Source organism: Schistocerca cancellata, chromosome 2, assembly GCF_023864275.1.
Source record: "Schistocerca cancellata isolate TAMUIC-IGC-003103 chromosome 2, iqSchCanc2.1, whole genome shotgun sequence".
NCBI classification, from domain to species: domain Eukaryota; kingdom Metazoa; phylum Arthropoda; class Insecta; order Orthoptera; family Acrididae; genus Schistocerca; species Schistocerca cancellata.
Genome location: NC_064627.1, coordinates 294,505,428 through 294,526,314, shown reverse-complemented (window position 1 = coordinate 294,526,314; position 20,887 = coordinate 294,505,428). Strand labels below are relative to the sequence as shown.

Sequence of the window (20,887 nt, the reverse complement as noted above, 5' to 3'; positions counted from 1 at the left end):
TGCTACTCAATTCGATAAACAAGCCACTGCTTTCCTCTCTCCACACTCGTTCCTCTCAAATGATTCTTCAACTTATTAACAACTTTCAATTGATCACTGTTTTATAATACAATTTCAGTGTAAAATTCGAACAAATGAAAGTAAGAGTAATTAAAATTTCAGGACCCCCTCCTACCCTCTTCCTCCTCCTCAAAAACAAAAACAAACAAACAAAAACAAAAGAACAAAAAAATCAAACTAGAGCAATACTTGAACCAGAACCTTTGCAACAGTCTACAATTAAATACTGGACTAACATCAATTTTAATCTGACATCAGACATTAGAGCTGAGTGAAAGATTTATCCTGTAAAATTACAACTATTTATCATAAATCACAGTCCTGACTCTTCACCCTGACTGCGAGAGAGAGTGGGCACAGCATTTGAAATTAATGGAAAGCCCAAACAAGAAAGAGAATCAATCCCAACAAACAGATTTGCAGGAATTCAGTTCCTTATACGTAACTACTCAACAGTGAGCTGAGCACAATAGTGGAATGACAATGCCCTCAAATTGGGGTCTTCAAACATATATCTAAGGCAGCATATTTCCTCTATATACATCTTTCACTCTCTCTCTGCCACTTATCTGACAAACAATTGTACAGGATACATATTTCTACAAAATAAAGCAATAGCTTTCTAATAAACAGCAACTGCAACACCAACACACACACACACACACACACACACACACACACACACTGAAAATCCAAACTACTCCAAAGGAAAAGGTTGACAAGAATGACTACGGCAGTTATTACATTGTTTTAAACTGAGAGATGGCTGATTCTTTAAAATAAATTACAAAAACAACTGACAGAAAATGTACAAATAAGACTATGTTGCTGTCTAACATCATGACAAGTGACACATCTATAGAGGAAACTAAATAACACCTTTTGAGGGAAAAATCCCAAGTCAACAGATGAGAAAATATTCCATTTAAAAATTAATAACTGATTTCAGCACCCTGAGTGTTGAAAAATATATAAAATCTGAATATTTAATGACGGACGTGAAACAATTTTGACATTGATGTTGGATATCTTATTAATTTCTAATTTATGTGGGAGCTGAATTTTGGTGTCTTCTTAAATTACTATGATTAGAAATCATTATATCTACCATAGCTAGTTGTACATTACTGTACTACAAAATATATATTCCAATTTAGTACAGATAGAATCCACAGCAGAAGGTGGTTCCCTTTTAGCTATTTTTTCTATTTTAATTTTATATTCACTTGATAGCAATATTCCTTTCAGACTCAATTATAATATTACTTGATCACATGCCTTATCAAAAACAAAAACACTTCAGTATGCATTAAAAAAAACCATATGAACAGAATAACTTCTCCTTGGTGAAATGTGTTATAGGTAAGGTGAAACAATCTGTAAAAAGGTCATCTATAGATGATGCCAAAATGAAACTTCCTGAACACTTTAAACAGCTTATGGACTGCATACTCTCATGTCCATGGAAACAGAAAAGATTTCGTATTGGGGTGGGGGGGAGTGGCTGCAGAGTAGCAGCAGAAGGAAATAAAGCTTTTCAAGTGTAACTGTTATATCTTAAAAATACAGAAACTGTGCAACACACTGCCATGAGATAAACAAGGAAAAGTAAGTCAAAACATCAGTACTCTCTTACTTATTGTTATTTAAAACTCTTAATAAAATTTTCAGCTTGGTAATAAATCTACATGGGTTTTACATGATTAAAAATATATCTGTAAAAGTGTTTCCAATGCATAATCTGTCACAAAACCCCTAAATAAAATGTTTTCCTGTAAAGAGGGGGAAGGAATCTGGGGAAATTGATTCAATTAAAAATAACACATTTTTAAAGTAAACTGACTTCTTTAATGTAACTTTAGAACACATTGCTCCTTAAAATGGAACGAATGAATGAAATTGTAGATGATGGCACTGGCAGTACTCATCACTGATTTGTCTTGTGGTTAGCAATTCTGCTGGCCCCTGAATAAAATGATTTTTAATTGTGATACCTCCATTATTCAGTTCATGTTGACTACTGAAGCTATAGACTTCTGGAATGTGGTTAACTATTAAGACTCACAGCTGAGAGTAGGAGAATGCAGAATAGCTCAGCAGCATACATCATAGCTGCCCCATAGTCTCTATAGCATGTGTACCAAAAACAAGAAGCAACTCAGTACAACATTTAGTCCAAGGTGGTATCTGAATTACTCATCATTTAACCCTGGCTTTCTCTCATCTTAATTCATGTACACAGCATTTCTTATTACATCCCTGTTTCATGCTACTCTTCTTTCAGTTTCCTCTTTGCATTCTTTTCACTACATGTCCAGTTCTCAATAAATGTTGATCTGATTTTTGTGTTTTTTTTTCTTTAACTGTTCACCCAAGGCTACTGTCTCAATTATTATGATTATCAGCAGTGGATTGTTTTACCAACTTAACATTTCAAAAGCTCTAAAAGTTTTGTCCCATGCAAATTTTCTCTCCATAGCTACCAAAAGTTATTTATTTGATAAGTTATAAGAATATGCACTCACAAAAAAACATGTCTCACTCTTAGTAAAGTCCCTGCTGTAATTATGTACTATTCAGATTCACAATACCCAAAAACTATTGTCTTATACAAGTTTACATGTTCGTGACTATCCTGTAGGCTTGTGTTTTACAGATATCATCTTGTGAACCACATTTCTACAATTTTAAAACACACTCTCCATCATAGCACCTTACAAAAACAAATAGTATTAATTCAGTGTAATGGAGGCTTGGAGTGAGACTTGCATTCTTCAGGATAAAACTCAATGGCATAGTACCTGAAGTCCCAAACTCAATAAGAATGATATGGCCAAATATGCACATATTGCCCAACTACTCTGCACTCCCCCATCTCTTTTTCTGTTTTACTTTTTTGTGTGTGTAATAATCTCCTATTGCTCAGTGAGTAGATTGTTTTCCTTGGTCACATACATGTAATTAAAATAGTTTAAAGTGGTCACAGGAGAGTGATGAATAAACTGTAGGTATGAATCCCTTAGCTGTAGATACTGTAAAATTTTAGTACTATTTTGTAATTAAAATGCAAAGAGTATTCAAACCTATACTGAAGAATGAATTTGGTCCACACACACGGTATATTAAAAAATATCCCCCCCCCCCACCACACACACACACACACACACACACACACACACACACACACACACACACACACACACACACACACAGAGAGAGAGAGAGAGAGAGAGAGAGAGAGAGAGAGAGAATTACCTGTTACTTACTCTGGAAAAAAAAAAAAAAAAAAAAAAAAAAAAAAATATCTTATCTCAAATTCACCGTAAGTATAACACTCCCCTAGTAGTTAACTACACACACTGACAGAACATGCCATTCCGAACATATGTTGAACTACACTTTGTTAAAATGAAATCAAGAAATAGTTTCATAGTTATATTTCCTCAGTATTATTTACTCTCAACAATGAATGATACAGCTATCAGACATTAACACACACAGGCTTAAGAAAAAGATTCTTAATAAACACAGACTGAGTGTTTTCTGCAACTAAATACAAAGGAAAAATAGAACTACAAATATCTCCTGATAATGAAGAGAATATGAGCAGACACTGCATAGTTGATGACATACAAACAGTTCTTTTGTTATGGTAATGAATTTGGTATTATAATAAATAGGAGAAAACTAGTGTACAGTGAAGGGCACCAGCATATGTAACAGAAAATTATCACTGTTTTTTGTCTTTCCATAATATGATTGTTCACTACTACTCCAGCCTTGTGGAGCATGGATCACAGATGGATGGAGGTTATGAGCAGTTCACTGAAAACAATTAAGTGTTATGCCGAGTGTAATGAAATATTCATTAATTAATTGATCAACTGCTTTCAAACAATAACAAATATTGTAACTGTGTTTGTTAAACAACCAACTTGGCATATTAATAATTTATGTTTCAGATTTTATAGTGCTTCTGAGTCCCCTGCCAAGATGACAATGCTCCCTCTTACAAGGGAAAATACATGTACAAACTTATTACAACAACATCATTAAACAAAGACATCACTGGGAGTAACAGCTGAGAAACATATCTTTAGAATTATGTTTCCATGGCCACAATCAAAAAACAACAAATACGCACATTTACACAGATGACTGCAAGTAATAAGAGACAAAGTACAATGACTAGATGATTGGGCACATTAAAAATAGATCACTAATTTTTACAGAGATTTCCAAATAAATATTTCACGAGTGTGTTATTAAATAAAATTTGTTTAACATTTCACATGAAATATCATTTAAATTAGATTATACTCTACAAAAAACGTTTTTTGTTCTGTGTCATGCTATAAAGTGGTGAGATAGTGAAACACTATCAAAATTATCTAATAAACTGTAAATTACTTTTTAAAATATGGCTTTTTCTGTATATAAGCAATTATCTTTCAGAATTTTGATAAAGCTATCATGTTTGCTTAAAACTTTACATAACACATTTTAAAATATGTATACTCACTAGTAATGACTGACAGGTGCAGCAAGTTAGAACATCCTGCACAATAAACTCTTACATGTTTTAAACATTACAATTAAAACTTCATTCAATTGTACTAAACATGATTTAACATAAAATCTTTACATTTATGGCATAAAGGAATGTTTTTATTTACAACTCTGATACTGCCACTTTTTGCAGCCTTAAAAGTCACTGTGATTGCCTGTATCATAGCCCGATAGCAAAATCTTACTTAAAGTTCATCAAAAATTGAACAGACTATGATCTTTCCACCACAACACAAGCATAGTGTGCATTGCACATAGTAAAAAATGTAACTAACTGTTCCCTACAGCTGTTGTCATCTCAGACCAATCCATTTGTTATTACACTGCACTTGCTACATGTTAAAATGCATTGAGATGTGGTACACAACTTATGACTTATCACGTTTCTTGAGAGAACGCTTGTTAGCACACCTCGTAATTATTTCCGCCACGTGAGACTTGTGGTCAAACACCTTCATCACTTGCAGTTTGGCTTCTTGCATTTGGTCACTTATCACTTTGCTTCGTTGTATGTTGCCCTAATAGAAAAAAAAGACAATTAAATCTTTGATAATGCTTATTTTCACTTTGAAATGAATTTACAAAAAGCTTTTTGCCCAATATCATCCAGCATGCACAACAATAAATAATTACATTAGTGTCAACATCACAATCCTCTTCAAATGTCAAGTATCTTTGTCAAATATGCCTCCTTTTGTTCTGTATTGTGAAGAGTAAATTTCCAACAAAGACACAAATACCAAACAAATTATCACAAAGCTGGTAATAAGACAGGGAGAAGGCAGTGGGAGGGGAAGCTTTTCTAATTTCCTAAAAATAGCTGATGAAGATCAACTGTTATCTGTTGAATATATATGACAAATTTAAAAGGTGTGCTCAACCGGGATTCCAAATCAATACGTACAACTTTCATTACATTGAGAGCTGTTCCAATTCAGTTATTCACGAATGCATCATGAGCCAACTCAAGCTTGAACCTGTCAATGGCTTAAAAAGAAATAACCTTTCACAGACTTATGTATCATGCAATGCTTCATGTTTAGTACACAACAACTTTCAATTATTGTTAAGTGTGATATTCAACTGTGCTCTGGAATATATAATGAGAGAATTGTACAAGGGTAACCCAAAGAACATAAGAATAAGTATCATATACATTAAAATTGTTCCGGATTTGCAGCTGATCTTGTTCTCCTAGCCAACAATGTTCAAGAAATCAGACAACAAGGTAAACTGACACAAGAAAAACAGAAAACTGGCCTTAGAATGCCATCTGAAAAAGCAGAAATTATACTAACCAATCCAACACTTGCAAACAAAATTACAATAGAAGAACAGGAAATAAAAATGGTTAACAATATTTATGCGAAATCATAACATACAACCTAATGAGGAACAGACAGGTCAAAATATAATTTAAAAACTGAGCAAAATAAATTACATTACCAAAAATACATACAACAAGAAAGACTATTGACAGTTGCAAAATTAAAACATTATAAACCAACTACACAACTATAAACAACATATGCAGCTATAGCCATCTTCCAAACTAATATAGCAGAAACTGACAGAATACTCAGGATAGACAGAAGAATAATTGGAACTTGCATAAACAATCAACATAAAGTAAATTTGCAATGGAGAATAGCTACAAATAAAACAGAATAGAAGGAAATAGAACCAGTAATGAACACAATCATGAAGAACCACATCTCTTTCTTTGTACATCTGATGACAACACCAGAAAAAAGAATCAGTAACAGAGTAACAATGACTGTGAAACAGCATGACCAACATTAATGGATCACAAAAATTAAACAAGATATAAGAGAACTCCAAATTACAGTAAATAACCTAAAAAAACAAAACAGCCAAAGTAAAAGACTGTAAGAGACACAAACCACACTACGAACAAAGATCAATGAAAGGGCTGCAGGAATGATTATCTCAAACAAAGAAAGAAAGAAAAAAATATCTGAAAGAATGTGATATATTGGGCAGAACGCCTAGCATTATAACTGACTAAAGTGCCCAATTAAGAACATAAAATAGAAAAATGAATAACAATAGTAGTAATGATAATAAAACAAAATCTGAGAGCCTTGGGAGAACCAGAAATGACAAAACTATTCCATCTGGTGTGCAAAATGTTTGAGACAGGCGTAATATCCTCACACTTCAAGAGAAATGTAATAATTCCTATTCCAAAGAAAGCAGCTACTGACAGGCTTGAATGTTATAAACTATCAGTTTAAAACATCATGGTTGCAAAATATTAACACAAATTTTTCCCAGACGACTGGAAAAACTGGTAGAAGCCAGCCTTGGGCGCGATCAGTTTGGATTCTGGAGAAATTTAGGAGCGTGTGAGGTAATACTGACCCTACAATTTTTGGTAGAAGATAGGTTAAGGAAAGGTAGACCTACATTTACAGCATTTTTTGACTTAGAGAACACTTTTGACAATGTTGGCTGGAATAGGCACTTTGGACTTCTGAAGGGAGCAGGGGCAAAATATAGGGAGCAAAATGTTATTTACAACTTTTACAGCAACCAGACAGCAGTTATAAGAGAGCATGAAAGGAAAGCAGTGGTTGAGGAAAGAGACAGGGTTGTAGGCCATCGCCGATGTTATTCAGTCTGTACATTGAGCAAACAGTAAAGTGAACCAAAGAAAAAATGTGGAGTAGGAAATAAAATTCAGGGAAAAATAAAATATAGATTTTTGAGGCTTGCCAATGACATTGTAATGCCGTCAGACATACCACAGGACTTGGAGGAGCAGTTTAACAGAATGGACAGTATCTTTAAAGAAGGACATAAGATGATGATGATGAGCAAAAGCAAAACAGGGCTAATGGAATGTAGTCAAATTAAATCAGGTGATGCTGAGGAAATAAGATTAGGAAATGAGGTACTAAAATTAGTAGACGAGTTTCGCTGTTTGGGTAGCAAAATAACTGATGAGGACTGGAGTAGAGAGGATATACACAGGGTGTTCGGTAAGTAATGCAACACTCTTTTTGGCCTGTCATCGTGGAATATTCCCACATCAGCTGCTATACTTTCATGAAGTTCTGATAGGTAAGGGCACTATACGTAGCTTTCAATATGTCATCTGTAATGAGGTGAATTCCAAGCTGAGAGCTGTCAAGAGTTTCTTTTGGTGGGAAACCAGAGCACTGCAGATATTTGTAGAGGCTTGTAAAATTGCAGAAAGCAGACACTATAGGCTGGGAGTGTACACAAAGTAGAATTATGATGATTAGCAGTGAGAGGAAAATAATCCCCGCCTCCCTCTCTTACAGCAGACAGCCTACACCCTTGTCCTGTTTTTCCATGAAGACAGAACTGGCCAATAGTCATAAGGATCACCAACCCCTTCTGGTGTTGAGAGTCATAACGAAACATCATGAAGGGCCAAGATTACTCTCTTCACTCATTTATAAACAAGGAAAGGAAATAATGAGCAATATTCAACACAAAATATTTGGTACTGGCTACTGTATAATTATTTCTGATGTAGGTTAGCAGTGTCTATAAACAAGGTATTTCACTTCCAATCTCTACTAATACTTGGTGCAGTCATGATTCAAAACACCCACCTCCTAAAATTGACACATTAAAACTTCCTGCATTATACCAATTTTTGAATTGACACTAGCAGAAAAATACACAAATTTCTTTTTTCTACAGATGCTGCGTCCCATGGATGAGTCTTACATTTCATTACATGATGAGTACCATTCAACAGCCCATGACTGGCGCAGCATGCAGAGAATCTAGCGCACTGATACGTTGTTACATTCATGCACTTTTGATTTTGCAAACGCATTCTTACGCGCATTATCTTTCAACATTTTGAGGCAGAGTTGCATCTGTCATCTGTCCTGTCAAAAGCTTAATTAATACATAAATTACTTAATTTATACAGAAATCAGAGATGGACTTATTACTTTTTGAATTTTAGAAATAGCAACAGGAACTTTTACACGTTTATTATGACACATGATCATTCCTCCTACCAAAAATCACCAAACACCCAATGATTTTTGCTTACAAACAAGACACCTATATATGGGATCAAAACTACTAACACATTACTCAAATGTGCTGTTCATTTTAGTAGCTGCTATTTACATCTCAGCTTATTCAGAAAGATTCAGCATGTGTTACAAAAATATTTGTGTGTGTGTGTGTGTGTGTGTGTGTGTGTGTGTGTGTGTGTGTGTGTGTGAGAGAGAGAGAGAGAGAGAGAGAGAGAGAGAGAGAGAGAGAGAGAGAGACTTGTTATCTTGTTTAATATGGTATACTGTACCTTGATGAGTTCCACAACACGATTTACATCCTTCTCAGTATCCTTCCCCGTTCTCCTCTCCATGTATTTCAGCATATTGGTTAGCCTCTCAAAAACCTGAGTTTCCAACTCAGACTGCAACATGCATACATCCATGATTAGTAAAACTTCAAACACAGTAACATATGTGACAAGTCAAAAATTATCTGCTCTTCATCATTGTAGTTTATTGATGCATACCTCTAATAATGTTTTTTTGACATAGGAGCCCCCTTTCAGTTACCATACTCCAATGTTAAATATACTTTTATCTCCACGATGAAGATTCTGAGTTGATAACACAACCATAAATGCACTGTTTACTTGACCTCAATCTTGAATGACAATCCAGTTACCTCAGAAATGATCTTGCAGAGTGTGAATGTAGTTTTTCATAGCAACGTTCTTAAATAAATTATTTATGGCATTCTTTCCACATCAGATTTATCAGTCTCTATCTTTTAATGATTTCATCAAACATTATCTTCAGGATATATTTCAGTAGGCTGATAGATATTTATGTTGGCCAAATTGTGCCATGGAGACATCACAAGTCATGGTAGTTCAATATGCTACTAGAGATTACATTTATGTTTGTGACTTAGGCAATTTGGTAGTGATGCCAGTTACATTAGATGGTGAATGACTCACTTTGTTCTCTGTTGACCTTCTATGCACCATTAAGTGTGTAGCCACTGTTCTGCTTAAAGTAGTAGTTACATGTAAAAATTGGCATGTGTGACAGCAGCTACACCCTTAGAGGTGCACAAGAATGGACGTCTGATGCTTGAAAGGCAACACAGAAATAAGTGAGCTATCTATCACCATACGAAATCAGCATCCCTACCAATGTCCATCAGTCATACACATCAACGTAATCTCATATAGGATATGGAAGTGCCACGACTCCCTGATGCTTCAGTGACATAATTTAGCCTATGTAAGTACCCAATGGCCTACTGAAATCTTCCTGACTGTGACAAAGGAGAAAGTTGTAAACTGCTGGAAACTGATAAAATCTGATGTGGCAGAACTCCGTGAAGCATTTATTTAAGCTTTTAGTGACCTGAAAAGTTTATGAACAGATCTGGACTGAACTGGTTGTATAAGCACACGAGTTCCCTGAAGGCTCATAGTTTCAATGATGGGCTGAGCCAAATGTAGGTGTGCATTACTGCTTAATAACAACTGTTTCTGTGAGAATTGGCTTTCATGTTTGATGTGAATTCCTGGCATCGGCACCTTGCCTGATAGATCTTTGTGTCATGTACTGTTCATCAAACACCTCCATTTTATCTAATTTTCTAGTCTAGGTACTTTTGTGTACTAAAATGAAGTTATCAGCACCTAGTCCATTGCAGCCTGGGTCTAATTTCTTCTACGGCAGCAATACTGGGTAATTACAGTCTGGCTAGCAGTTGACTGCTGTTTCATCTCCTCCTCAAAAACTATCTGCATTACTGTAATCGTTCATTAAGGTATGATAACTCAACTGTACTTTGTGACATCCCCCACTGTACCCATCTCTGACCATACAGAATCCAAGACCCTGATGAATGATGCAAAAGGAAGGACCGTAATGTAGGCCACAAGCAATCTCACTGGTGGATGATGTGCAGCCAAAGCCATGTTCTTGCGTTATACTTGTGCTCCAAATTGTGATGCAAGTCTACCAGTGAATACCAAACTGCATTCTCCCTCTCTGGAGCACAATGCAAGTGATGCAGTATGCCCGGCGGGGTCAGGGATTTTCTCTGCCTCGCCATGACTGGGTGTTGTGTGACGTTCTTAGGTTAGTTAGGTATAAGTAGTTCTAAGTTCTAGGGAACTGATGACCATAGAGGTTAAGTCCCATAGTGCTCAGAGCCATTTTTGATGCAGTATGTTTACACAGTCATTGCTTCTCAGTATCTGATCTACGTTAGATCCATTCACTGACATTACTACAGCAATATTAGCACCTGCATGCATAACCAACAGTGCAACAAACACAACACCGTTAAGCACAGAAGTACAGATAATTTTGACTGTCTTATGTTTCGAAAATAATATAGTTGTTCATTTATGCTATAAGCTATAAACTATGTAAAATGACAAAAAATATTTTGGAGTAAGAAGAAAAGGAAGAGGGGAAAATGAAAGTAATGCAGGTTGGTAGAAAAGCAGACAATGGAAGGTAGACATTATTCAAAATACAAAGTCAGGAGTAAAATCGAAAGTAGGAAAAAAGTGGAATTGTTTAGTTTAAGAAATGAAGTATTTGCACATGAAACTGAACAAATATCAAAGATAAGTGGTCATAATACAATTGTATTTTCACTGAAATCAATTTTTTTTTTTTTTTTTTTTTTTTGTGGTTTTAGGGCGCACAACTTCAATGGTCATTAGCGCCCTGACCACGTTAAGAATGCACCGCGAGGCACAAGTTTAAAACAACAACTAAAAGGGAAAACACGATAAAAGACAGACTGACAGGCATAGGATTAAAAAACAGCATCATCAAATGTCCTTAGTAAGGTTTGTCAAATTGATAAAACTAAGAACACGAGCAGCTGCTTGTGGGTCATCCGCTAAAATGGCATCTAAAGTACATGGCAGGTTAAGATCTAGACGCAGTGTGTTAAAATCCGGACAGGACATTAAAATGTGGCGGACCGTCAGCAATTGCCCACATGGGCAAATCGGCGCCGGCGCAGCTGTCAGCTGATGGCGATGGCTGAACCGACAGTGTCCAATTCTTAACCGGGCCAAAACTACCTCCTCCCGCCGAGAAGGGCGTGAGGAGGACGTCCAAGCCACGGGAAGACGTTTTAAGGCCCGAAGCTTGTTGTCTGTAAGTGCAGCCCAATCGGCATGCCACAGCGATAAAATGTGCCGACAAATAACCCTGCTACAATCGGATGAAGGGACACAACAAGATGCTGTCCGAGGCTGGAGGACTGCAGCCTTGGCCGCGGCATCTGCAGCTTCGTTCCCAGGGATACTGACATGGCCAGGGACCCACATAAAGCTAACCGGAGAACCGACGTCCACCAGCTGCCGAAGAGAGCGTTGGATCCGGTGTACGAAAGGGTGAACCGGATACGGATCACTGAGGCTCTGGATGGCGCTCAGGGAATCGGAGCAGATGACATAAGCAGAATGTCGGTGGCGGCAGATGTAAAGAACAGCCTGGTAGAGGGCAAAGAGCTCAGCTGTGAAGACCGAACAATGGCCATGGAGCCGGTATGTGAAACTTTGTGCCCCGACAATAAAAGAACACCCGACCCCGTCATTGGTCTTAGAGCAATCTGTATAAATGAAGGTCATATTGATGAACTTCGAACGAAGTTCCACAAAACGGGAGTGGTAGACCGAACCGGGGGTAACCTCTTTTGGGAGCGAGCTGAGGTCAAGGTGAACACGGACCTGAGCCTGGAGCCAAGGTGGCGTGTGGCTCTCGCCCACTCGAAAGGTTGCAGGGAGTGAAAAATTAAGGTGTTGAAGGAGGCGACGAAAGCGAACTCCAGGGGGTAGCAGGGCAGAGACATACAACCCGTATTGACGGTCGAGAGAGCCGTCAAAAAAGGAACGATAAGACGGGTGGTCGGGCATTGACAGTAGCCGACAGGCATACCGACAAAGCAGTATATCGCGCCGGTAGGTGAGTGGCAATTCGCCAGCGTCAGCATGAAGACGCTCTACGGGACTAGTATAAAATGCTCCGATCGCAAGTCGTAAACCCCGATGTTGTATGGAGTTGAGGCGGCGTAAGATGGATGGCCGTGCAGAGGAGTATACGAAGCTCCCATAATCCAGCTTGGAGCGGACGATCGACCGATATAGACGAAGTAGGACGGTTCGAACCGCTCCCCACGACATACCACTGAGAACACGGAGGACATTTAAAGAATGGGTACAACGGGCAGCCAAATATGACACATGTGGAGACCAGCTAAGTTTCCTGTCAAGTGTAAGACCTAAAAATTTGGTTGTCTCCACGATTGGGAGAGCAACGGGACCGAGTCTTAAGGATGGTGGGAGAAACTCTTTGTAGCGCCAGAAGTTAATACAGACCGTCTTCTCGGCAGAAAAACGGAAGCCATTGGCGACACTCCAGGAGTAAAGACGGTCAAGAGAACGCTGAAGACAGCGCTCCAGGACACGTGTACACTGCGCGCTGCAATAGATGGTAAAATCGTCCACGAAAAGGGAGCCAGATACATCAGCTGGGAGGCAATCCATTATTGGATTGATCGCGATGGCGAAGAGAGCGACGCTCAAAACTGAGCCCTGTGGCACCCCATTATCCTGGCGAAAGGTGTCTGACAGGACAGAACCCACACGTACCCTGAACTGTCGATCCATTAAAAAGGAACGAATAAAAAGAGGGAGGCGACCGCGAAGGCCCCATGTATGCATGGTGCGGAGAATGCCCGCCCTCCAACAGGTGTCGTAAGCCTTCTCCAAATCAAAGAACACAGCCGCGGTTGGGCGCTTCCGCAAGAAGTTATTCATAATGAAGGTCGACAAGGTAACCAGATGGTCAACAGCAGAGCGGCGCCTACGAAATCCACATTGTACATTGGTAAGTAGGCGTCGAGACTCGAGCAGCCAAACCAATCAAGAGTTAACCATTCGCTCCATCACTTTACAGACACAGCTGGTAAGCGAGATAGGTCGATAACTGGAAGGCAAGTGCTTGTCCTTCCCCGGCTTAGGAATCGAGACAATAATAGACTCGCTCCAGCATGCGGGAACAAGTCCCTCAATCCAGATGCGATTATAAGTACGAAGAAGAAAACCTTTACCTGCAGGAGAAAGGTTCTTCAGCATCTGAATATGAATAGAATCAGGCCCTGGAGCGGAGGACCGTGATCGGCCAAGTGCGTTTTCGAGTTCCCGCATGGTGAATGGGGCATTATAACTTTCACGATTCGAGGAGCGGAAGTTAGGTGGCCTAGCCTCCTCTGCCTGTTTGTGGGGGAGGAAGGCAGGGTGGTAATGAGCGGAGCTCGAAACCTCTGCGAAAAAGCGGCCGAAGGCATTGGAGACATCCTCAGGGGCCACAAGGACGTCATTCGCGACCGTCAAGCCAGAAACTGGTGAGTGGACCTTAGTGCCAGATAGCCGACGCAGGCTACCCCAGACAACAGAAGAAGGAGGAAAACTGTTGAAGGTGCTTGTGAAAGCAGCCCAGCTGGCTTTCTTGCTTTCTTTAATAATACAACGACACTGAGCACGTAATCGTTTATAATTGATACAATTCGCCACTGTAGGGTGGCGTTTAAAGGTGCGTAAAGCACGTCGGCGAGCACGTAAAGCGTCTCTACATGCTGCGGTCCACCACGGGACCGGTACGCGACGTGGAGAAGAAATAGGGTGAGGGATGGAATATTCAGCAGCAGCGAGAATGACGTCCGTGAGGTGTGCGACCTGACGATCGCAGCTTGTGAAGGTTTGATCCTGAAAGGTCGCCCATGAAGAGAAGAGCCCCCAGTCTGCCTTGGAAATGGTCCAACTAGAGGAGCACGGAGAGGGGGTATGCTGCAGGAGATGGATAACACACGGGAAGTGGTCGCTCGAATATGTATCAGAAAGTGCATACCACTCAAACCGGCGTGCAAGTTGGGGAGTACATATAGAGAGGTCTAAATGGGAATAGGTGTGAGATGTGTCCGAAAGAAAAGTAGGGGCGCCAGTATTGAGGCAGACAAGAGTGAGCTGGTTGAAAAGGTCTGCTAACAGGGAGCCCCTCGGGCAGGATGCTGGAGAGCCCCAAAGGGGATGGTGGGCATTGAAGTCTCCAGTTAACAAAAATGGTGCAGGTAGCTGAGCAATAAGTTGCATCGTGTCTGTCCTGGTAATGGCAGATGACGATGGAGTGTAAACGGTACAAATGGAAAATGTAAAAGTGGGGAGAGTAATGCGGATGGCAACTGCCTGCAGGCCGGTGTGCAACGTGATGGGATCGTAGTAAATATCATACCGGACCAGCAACATAACCCCTCCATGAGCTGGGATACCTACCACAGGGGGTAGGTCAAAACGCACAGAGGTGTAGTGTGCCAAGGCAATGTGATCGCATGGGCATAGCTTCGTTTCCCGGAGGGCTACGACGAGCGGACGTTGCAAGCGGAGCAGCAACTTCAGGTCCTCTCGGTTGGAGCGAATGCTGCGAATATTCCAGTGAATAAGTGCCATCGTAAGAAGAAAGGAAAATTAAAGAAGGGGTCACCTCGAAGGACGCTGAGGGCCTGGCTTCGAGTGAGCACCGCCGCCGCTATCAGTAGGCGGACAGTCATCGTCCATTGGGTCTATAAGTTCATCGGCCATCTTGGGAGGATGGCCGGGAGGGGGAGCTTCCTCCGCCGGTGAACGGCCAGATGTACGGCTACCAGCAGTGCGGCCAGGCGAAACGGATGACGGCCTGGGGCGGCAACCGCTGGGTGGCGCAGGAGAAGAAATGCGCTGTGGCGGAGAAGGAGAACTGTGCTTCCTATGAGCCTTCTTGGAAGGACGTTTGGTGGAAGTACTGGTCGAAGGCTGGGAGGTCGAGGTACGTAGGAAGTCTGCATGGGATGGTTCCTTCTTGAAGGCCCGTGCATCTGACATTTGGGTCTTCGTCTTAGCAGAAGCTGATGAAGGGGCTGGTGTCTGTGGGGTGATGGGCGGAAGAGGAGACGTCGACCGTGCAATCTTAGCACTGGCCGAACAGATGACCGTGGTGCTGAAGGTCAGTTCGCATGTCTGGGTTGCCACCTCCCTGGTAGTCCGAGGAGAGGCGAGGACAGTACTGTATTTCCCCGCTGGGAGCAGCGTGGGCTTCCTACTAGCCAACAGCTTGCGAGCATCCGAGGTGGACACTTTCTCTTTGACCCGAATTTCTTGGATACAGCGTTCTTCCTTATAGACAGGACAGTCGCGGGAGGATGCGGCATGGTCACCCTGACAGTTCACACAACGAGGAGACTGAGGTGGACAGTCACCCTCATGGGCATCCCTGCCACAAGTGACACATTTAGCCGCATTGGAACAAGACTGTCAAGTGTGATTGAAACGCTGACACTGGTAGCAGCGCGTAGGTGTCGGGACATAGGGGCGAACAGAAATAACCTCGTAGCCCGCCTTGATGCGCGATGGCAGCTTAATACTATCAAAGGTCAAGAAAAGTGTCCGGGTCGGTACAAGGTCATTGTTGACCTTTTTCATGACCCTATGGACAGCCGTCACGCCCTGCTCAGCGAGGAAAGATTGAATCTCCTCGTCAGTCAATCCGTCGAGGGAGCTAGTATAGACTACACCACGAGACGAATTCAAAGTTCGGTGGGCCTCCACCCGGACAGGGAACGTGTACAGGAGTGTGGCCCGAAGCAGTTTTTGTGCCTGAAAGGCGCTCTCAGTTTCTAGTAATAAGGTACCGTTACGCAACCTGGTACAAGAGTTGACAGATCCGGCTATGGCATCTACGCCCTTCTGGATAACGAAAGGGTTGACAGAGGAAAAATCCTTTCCGTCCTCAGATCGAGAAACGACGAGGAACTGTGGGGCAGGCGGTAGTACTTTTGTCACTGGTGGCTGGTCACGTTTCCGTTTTTGGGCAGAAGTCGAGAGAGATGGAGTGAAATCCATTGCGGAGGAATCCCCCATGATTGCCAGCGTCTCCGAAGGCGCGCTCCTTCCTTGTGGGGACCCTCTCAGAGGGCACTCCCGCCTTAGGTGAATGTTTACACCTCAGGTCACACCTCCCGAGAAACAGACGAAGGGACCAATCGGCATGGTCCGAAGGTGTCAGCTCAGACAATCACTCCTCCCCAGGCCTGGCCTTTACCAGGGGGTACGCGCATGCCTTACATGTCTACCCAGGGCGGGGAATTACGCGTTACCCCGTCACCAGCTACGCGTGCGAACGCGTGGGTCGGCCTTCAGGCATGCACAGGGAGGAAGGAAGAAGAGGAAAAAGGAGAGAGAGAGAGAGAGAGAGAGAGAGAGAGAGAGAGGACAGACTGTCTCAAACGCCGAGGCGGAGACCAGAGAAGGCAATGAGAAGAAGGCAATGAGAAGGCAAGGAGAAGAAGGCAATGAGAAGGCAAGGAGAAGAAGGCAAGGAGATTGTGCAGGGGAAAGAGTAAGGAAGACAGTGAGGTGGAGAAGAGCAAAGAAAGGAACCAACCAAAGGTAGGAAGAAACGAGAAGTGAAAAAGCAAAATGACTGCAAATAGAGGTCGTGGAACCGTCCGTCTCCGGACGCAGGCGCTAACTACCCCCGTGAGGGGGATGGACTCCTTTTAGTCGCCTCTTACGACAGGCAGGAATACCTCGGGCCTATTCTAATCCCCGAACCCGCAGGGGGGACTGAAATCAAAGACAACATCCAAGCAATCACTGCAGAATACAAGTATTATGCCAACCTCCAGAATGTTTACATTACGGTAAGTGGTAAGGACAAGAGGCTACAGTAAGTAGTGTATAAAAGGAAGTGTATGTACAAAACGTCAGTTTTTATTTTTATTTTTAAGGAAACCTGTTGTTAGGAGTTCTTTAATCTGATGTATGTTTTGTTGATTTTGGAGGACTAAGTATTTTTAATTTATTTTGAAATAATTTACTGCACAAGTAATTTCTGCAGGTTCCAGTTATGACAAGATAAACTGGGAACAGTTTGCTAAAGAAGACAATGATTTATTTTGAGTTATAGTGGGCATCCAGCTGCATAGGTTGGCTACATTGGTTGTTGTGACATCAATTCCTGTTTGTGGTATAATGCATGGTATCATCCATGTTTTGTAAGGTGTAATACATTTTTTGTTGATTGGCGACTCCATGTTGTCTTGTGCACTACGACCAGGTAACAGGTATACTTGAAAAAAGAGACAGCATTGGTCGTATATTTTTCTATTGCAAAATCGATTTTCTGTCACTGAGTGACCATCTTCAGTGCTATATTGTATAACAAATTGGGATGCACTGTTGTTACTAAGCTTACGGCAATCACATAGACTCTATGTGATTGCCGTAAGCTTAGTAACAACAGTGCATCCCAATTTGTTATACAATATAGCACTGAAGATGGTCACTCAGTGACAGAAAATAGATTTTGCAATAGAAAAATTTACGACCAATGCTGTCTCTTTTTTCAAGTATACATTTTTTGTTGTGCACATTTGGACTTGTTGCTCATTGAGTTGTGTTTCTCTCTTTAATACTGACTCTACCAAAGGGAATATTTAAGAGGAGAAGAAATAAGAGAAACAGATTCTACCAAATATATCCAGTTGGAAGTCAAAAATTCAGCGAATGAGAGTAGGGCAAGCAATGCTGAAACAAGTTCTTCACCCCAAGTGGTTCCCAAGAAGCAGCATGTGAATAGTAATTAAGTGTACAGTGAAACCAGTGCCAGGGATATCAGTTTAGTATTATGTTTAAGTGTAATAAAAACAATGCTTGATCAAACTGCATGCTGTAATCTGTGTGGTGGAGAGAGAGAAATTTCTGAAAATGTCTTCAAAAGAAATGGTTTAGTTCTTAATTTGGATGTCTCTTGTTCGAGTTGTGAGAGTAGGAAACAACTCTGGACATCTGAAAAATATAGAAACAATAACCTTTTTGAGATGAATGTTAGATATTTCTATGGGCTGAGATGCATCGTTAAAGGTCCTAGGGCTGGGAAAACTGTGTGCTCTTATGATTCCCTCACAACCCCCCACCAACGTTTCAATATACACAGATGCTTTAGCAGAAACAGTAAAAATAACTGCAAAAGAATAACTGAAATCTGTGACAGTACAAGCAGATGAAGAAAATTATGGTAATAGTGACATCTGCATAGCATTCGACAGGTCATGGCAGAAAAGGGATCATCAATTTAAAACTCATGTGTAGCTTCCGTAAGTATTACTACCAGAAAGGTGCTTGATGTTGAAGTATTGTCAAAATCTTGCACAGACACACAAAATTGGATACCAAAAATGAAAATCAACTACACAAACACAACTGTGAGTAAATATGAAAGCTCCAGCACTCTCAAGAACAATGTGGGGTTCACTATTCTAAATTCATTGGTCATGGTGATTCCAGTTCATTCACATCAATAACTGACAGCAGACCCTATCACAATCTAACACTGCAAACGTTAGAATGTGTGTCACATGCAGAAAAAAATGAGTACCTGACTGCATAAAATGAGACACAACTTTTCCAACAAAAAGCTCAAAGGTGGCAAAACTATTAGAGGATGTCTGACTGACAAAACAGTCAATCATCTAACTGAATACTAAGGCCAACCCGTTGGAAAAATACTAACAACCTGGAAGCAGTATGAGTAATGTTGTTCTACAAGACATCAAATGATGAAAATCTACTACATAACTTATGTTCTACTGACTTATTTAAAGCTGAGGCTGAGGCAGCATACATCCACAGAAACATCATCCCTGAGGCTGTTGGAGCTGTAAGAAAGACAGTACACACAGATCTAGCTCATCCACATCATCTGAAGAAATTTCTGCAGGAAAAACTCAAAATGTAAATGAGCCTTTCAAACTTGAAATCACTCAAGTTTGGTGTCAATGATGCTGTTATCACTTTCAATGATGGAAATGCAGTCTGAATAAAGCTTCTGAAGTGATTTGGAATTAAGTCTGGCCATATTACAGAAGCAATCCTACAGGAACTGGATAGAAAGTGCATCTCCAAGGCAGAAATTGTGGTCAAAAATACAACAGAAAGTGCAATTTCTAAAAAACTACAGTTTTTGCAAATGTTTCTCACTATCCCCCAGAAACTACTTAAGTGAAAGCTCTGAAATTTTTACCTCTTATTGAGAATGATATGTTTATGTGGATCTACAATGGTAGAGACAGAACTTTTAGTTTGATTATACATCAATTATATCTTGATTCCTAACAAACTTAGAACTTGATAGTACATTAGTGAATGTGTAAGATATGACTATATCCTAGCAAAGTTTTATTACCTTGGATAGTTACAGAGAAAACGAGATACAAAATGTTAAATTTAAGTTTATCAGGATGGGGCACTGATAATCCTCTTATAAAAGGTCATAAATGATGAAGGGAGGGTGGGTTTATAAGGTTGGGCTATAACATGTACAGCAGCTCCACTTGGTAACACATCAGTCATGTTTTATTGATACTATGACCACTTACTAACTTTGTGAATCCAAAACACACCAATTTAAGTGAAAATGAGAAATACAGTTGAATTATTAATAAATAAAAAGACACTATCTGGATCAGAATTTCTTTTATTGATTACTACTGAGATTTCAGCTCTGGCACCACAAGGTGCACCAGAAGATCATCTGCAAGGAAGATAAAAACCACTAATTGTCAATAAAAGAAACAGTGACCCCCACCCCCACATATTAATACAACTGAGACCACATATCCTATAACATGGCATCAAATGTGAAGGTGGAATTTCTGACTATCTATATATAATGGATTTTTAATTACTCTAAGCCTTTTCTGTTCCTATATGTTGAGATGGTAAGATTTTGGCTGTCATTTATTGCTAAATTAAGTCATATTTTTGATATGTAAAAGTTATCGATATTCAGCTGACCTAATGTTTGAACACTGCATCTCTCTGGAACAAACTAAATTAGATGTTTGTTTCTAATTGCAAATATGCCTCATTACAGCTTTCTGTATGATGAAATCTTAAGTACAGCTGAAAACATCATGGCAAATCACAGCATTCCAATTTCAGCAATTTATACATTGCAACTGTTCATGTCTGTTTAGAGATGACCACTATTAATGACAAACTTAATTTTGAGATATGTTAAGTAAATTTTGGAAAGGTTATTTATAAGTTACCGTGAGCACCAGCAGATACAACTTTACTATTAGTTTATGAACCTCAGCCATACTCCCAACAACCAACAGGCAGATAAAACGGCATGCAAAGTGACGA

General features: G+C 40.3%; 1 protein-coding gene across 3 annotated transcripts in view; it reads right to left on the bottom strand.

Moving 5' to 3' along the window:
- Nucleotides 1–3,493: 3,493 nt before the first annotated feature.
- The window catches only part of LOC126161658 (mucin-5AC), a 101,736-nt gene continuing 84,342 nt past the window's right edge, over nucleotides 3,494–20,887 (bottom strand). For all 3 annotated transcript variants that reach the window (XM_049917652.1, XM_049917654.1, XM_049917653.1), the window contains 2 exons: nucleotides 8,951–9,064; nucleotides 3,494–5,147 (listed from right to left, as the gene is read on the bottom strand). In XM_049917652.1, the coding sequence (XP_049773609.1) occupies nucleotides 4,998–5,147; nucleotides 8,951–9,064 (264 nt within the window). In that variant the 3' untranslated portion in view covers nucleotides 3,494–4,997. The remainder of the gene's footprint in view (nucleotides 5,148–8,950; nucleotides 9,065–20,887) is intronic.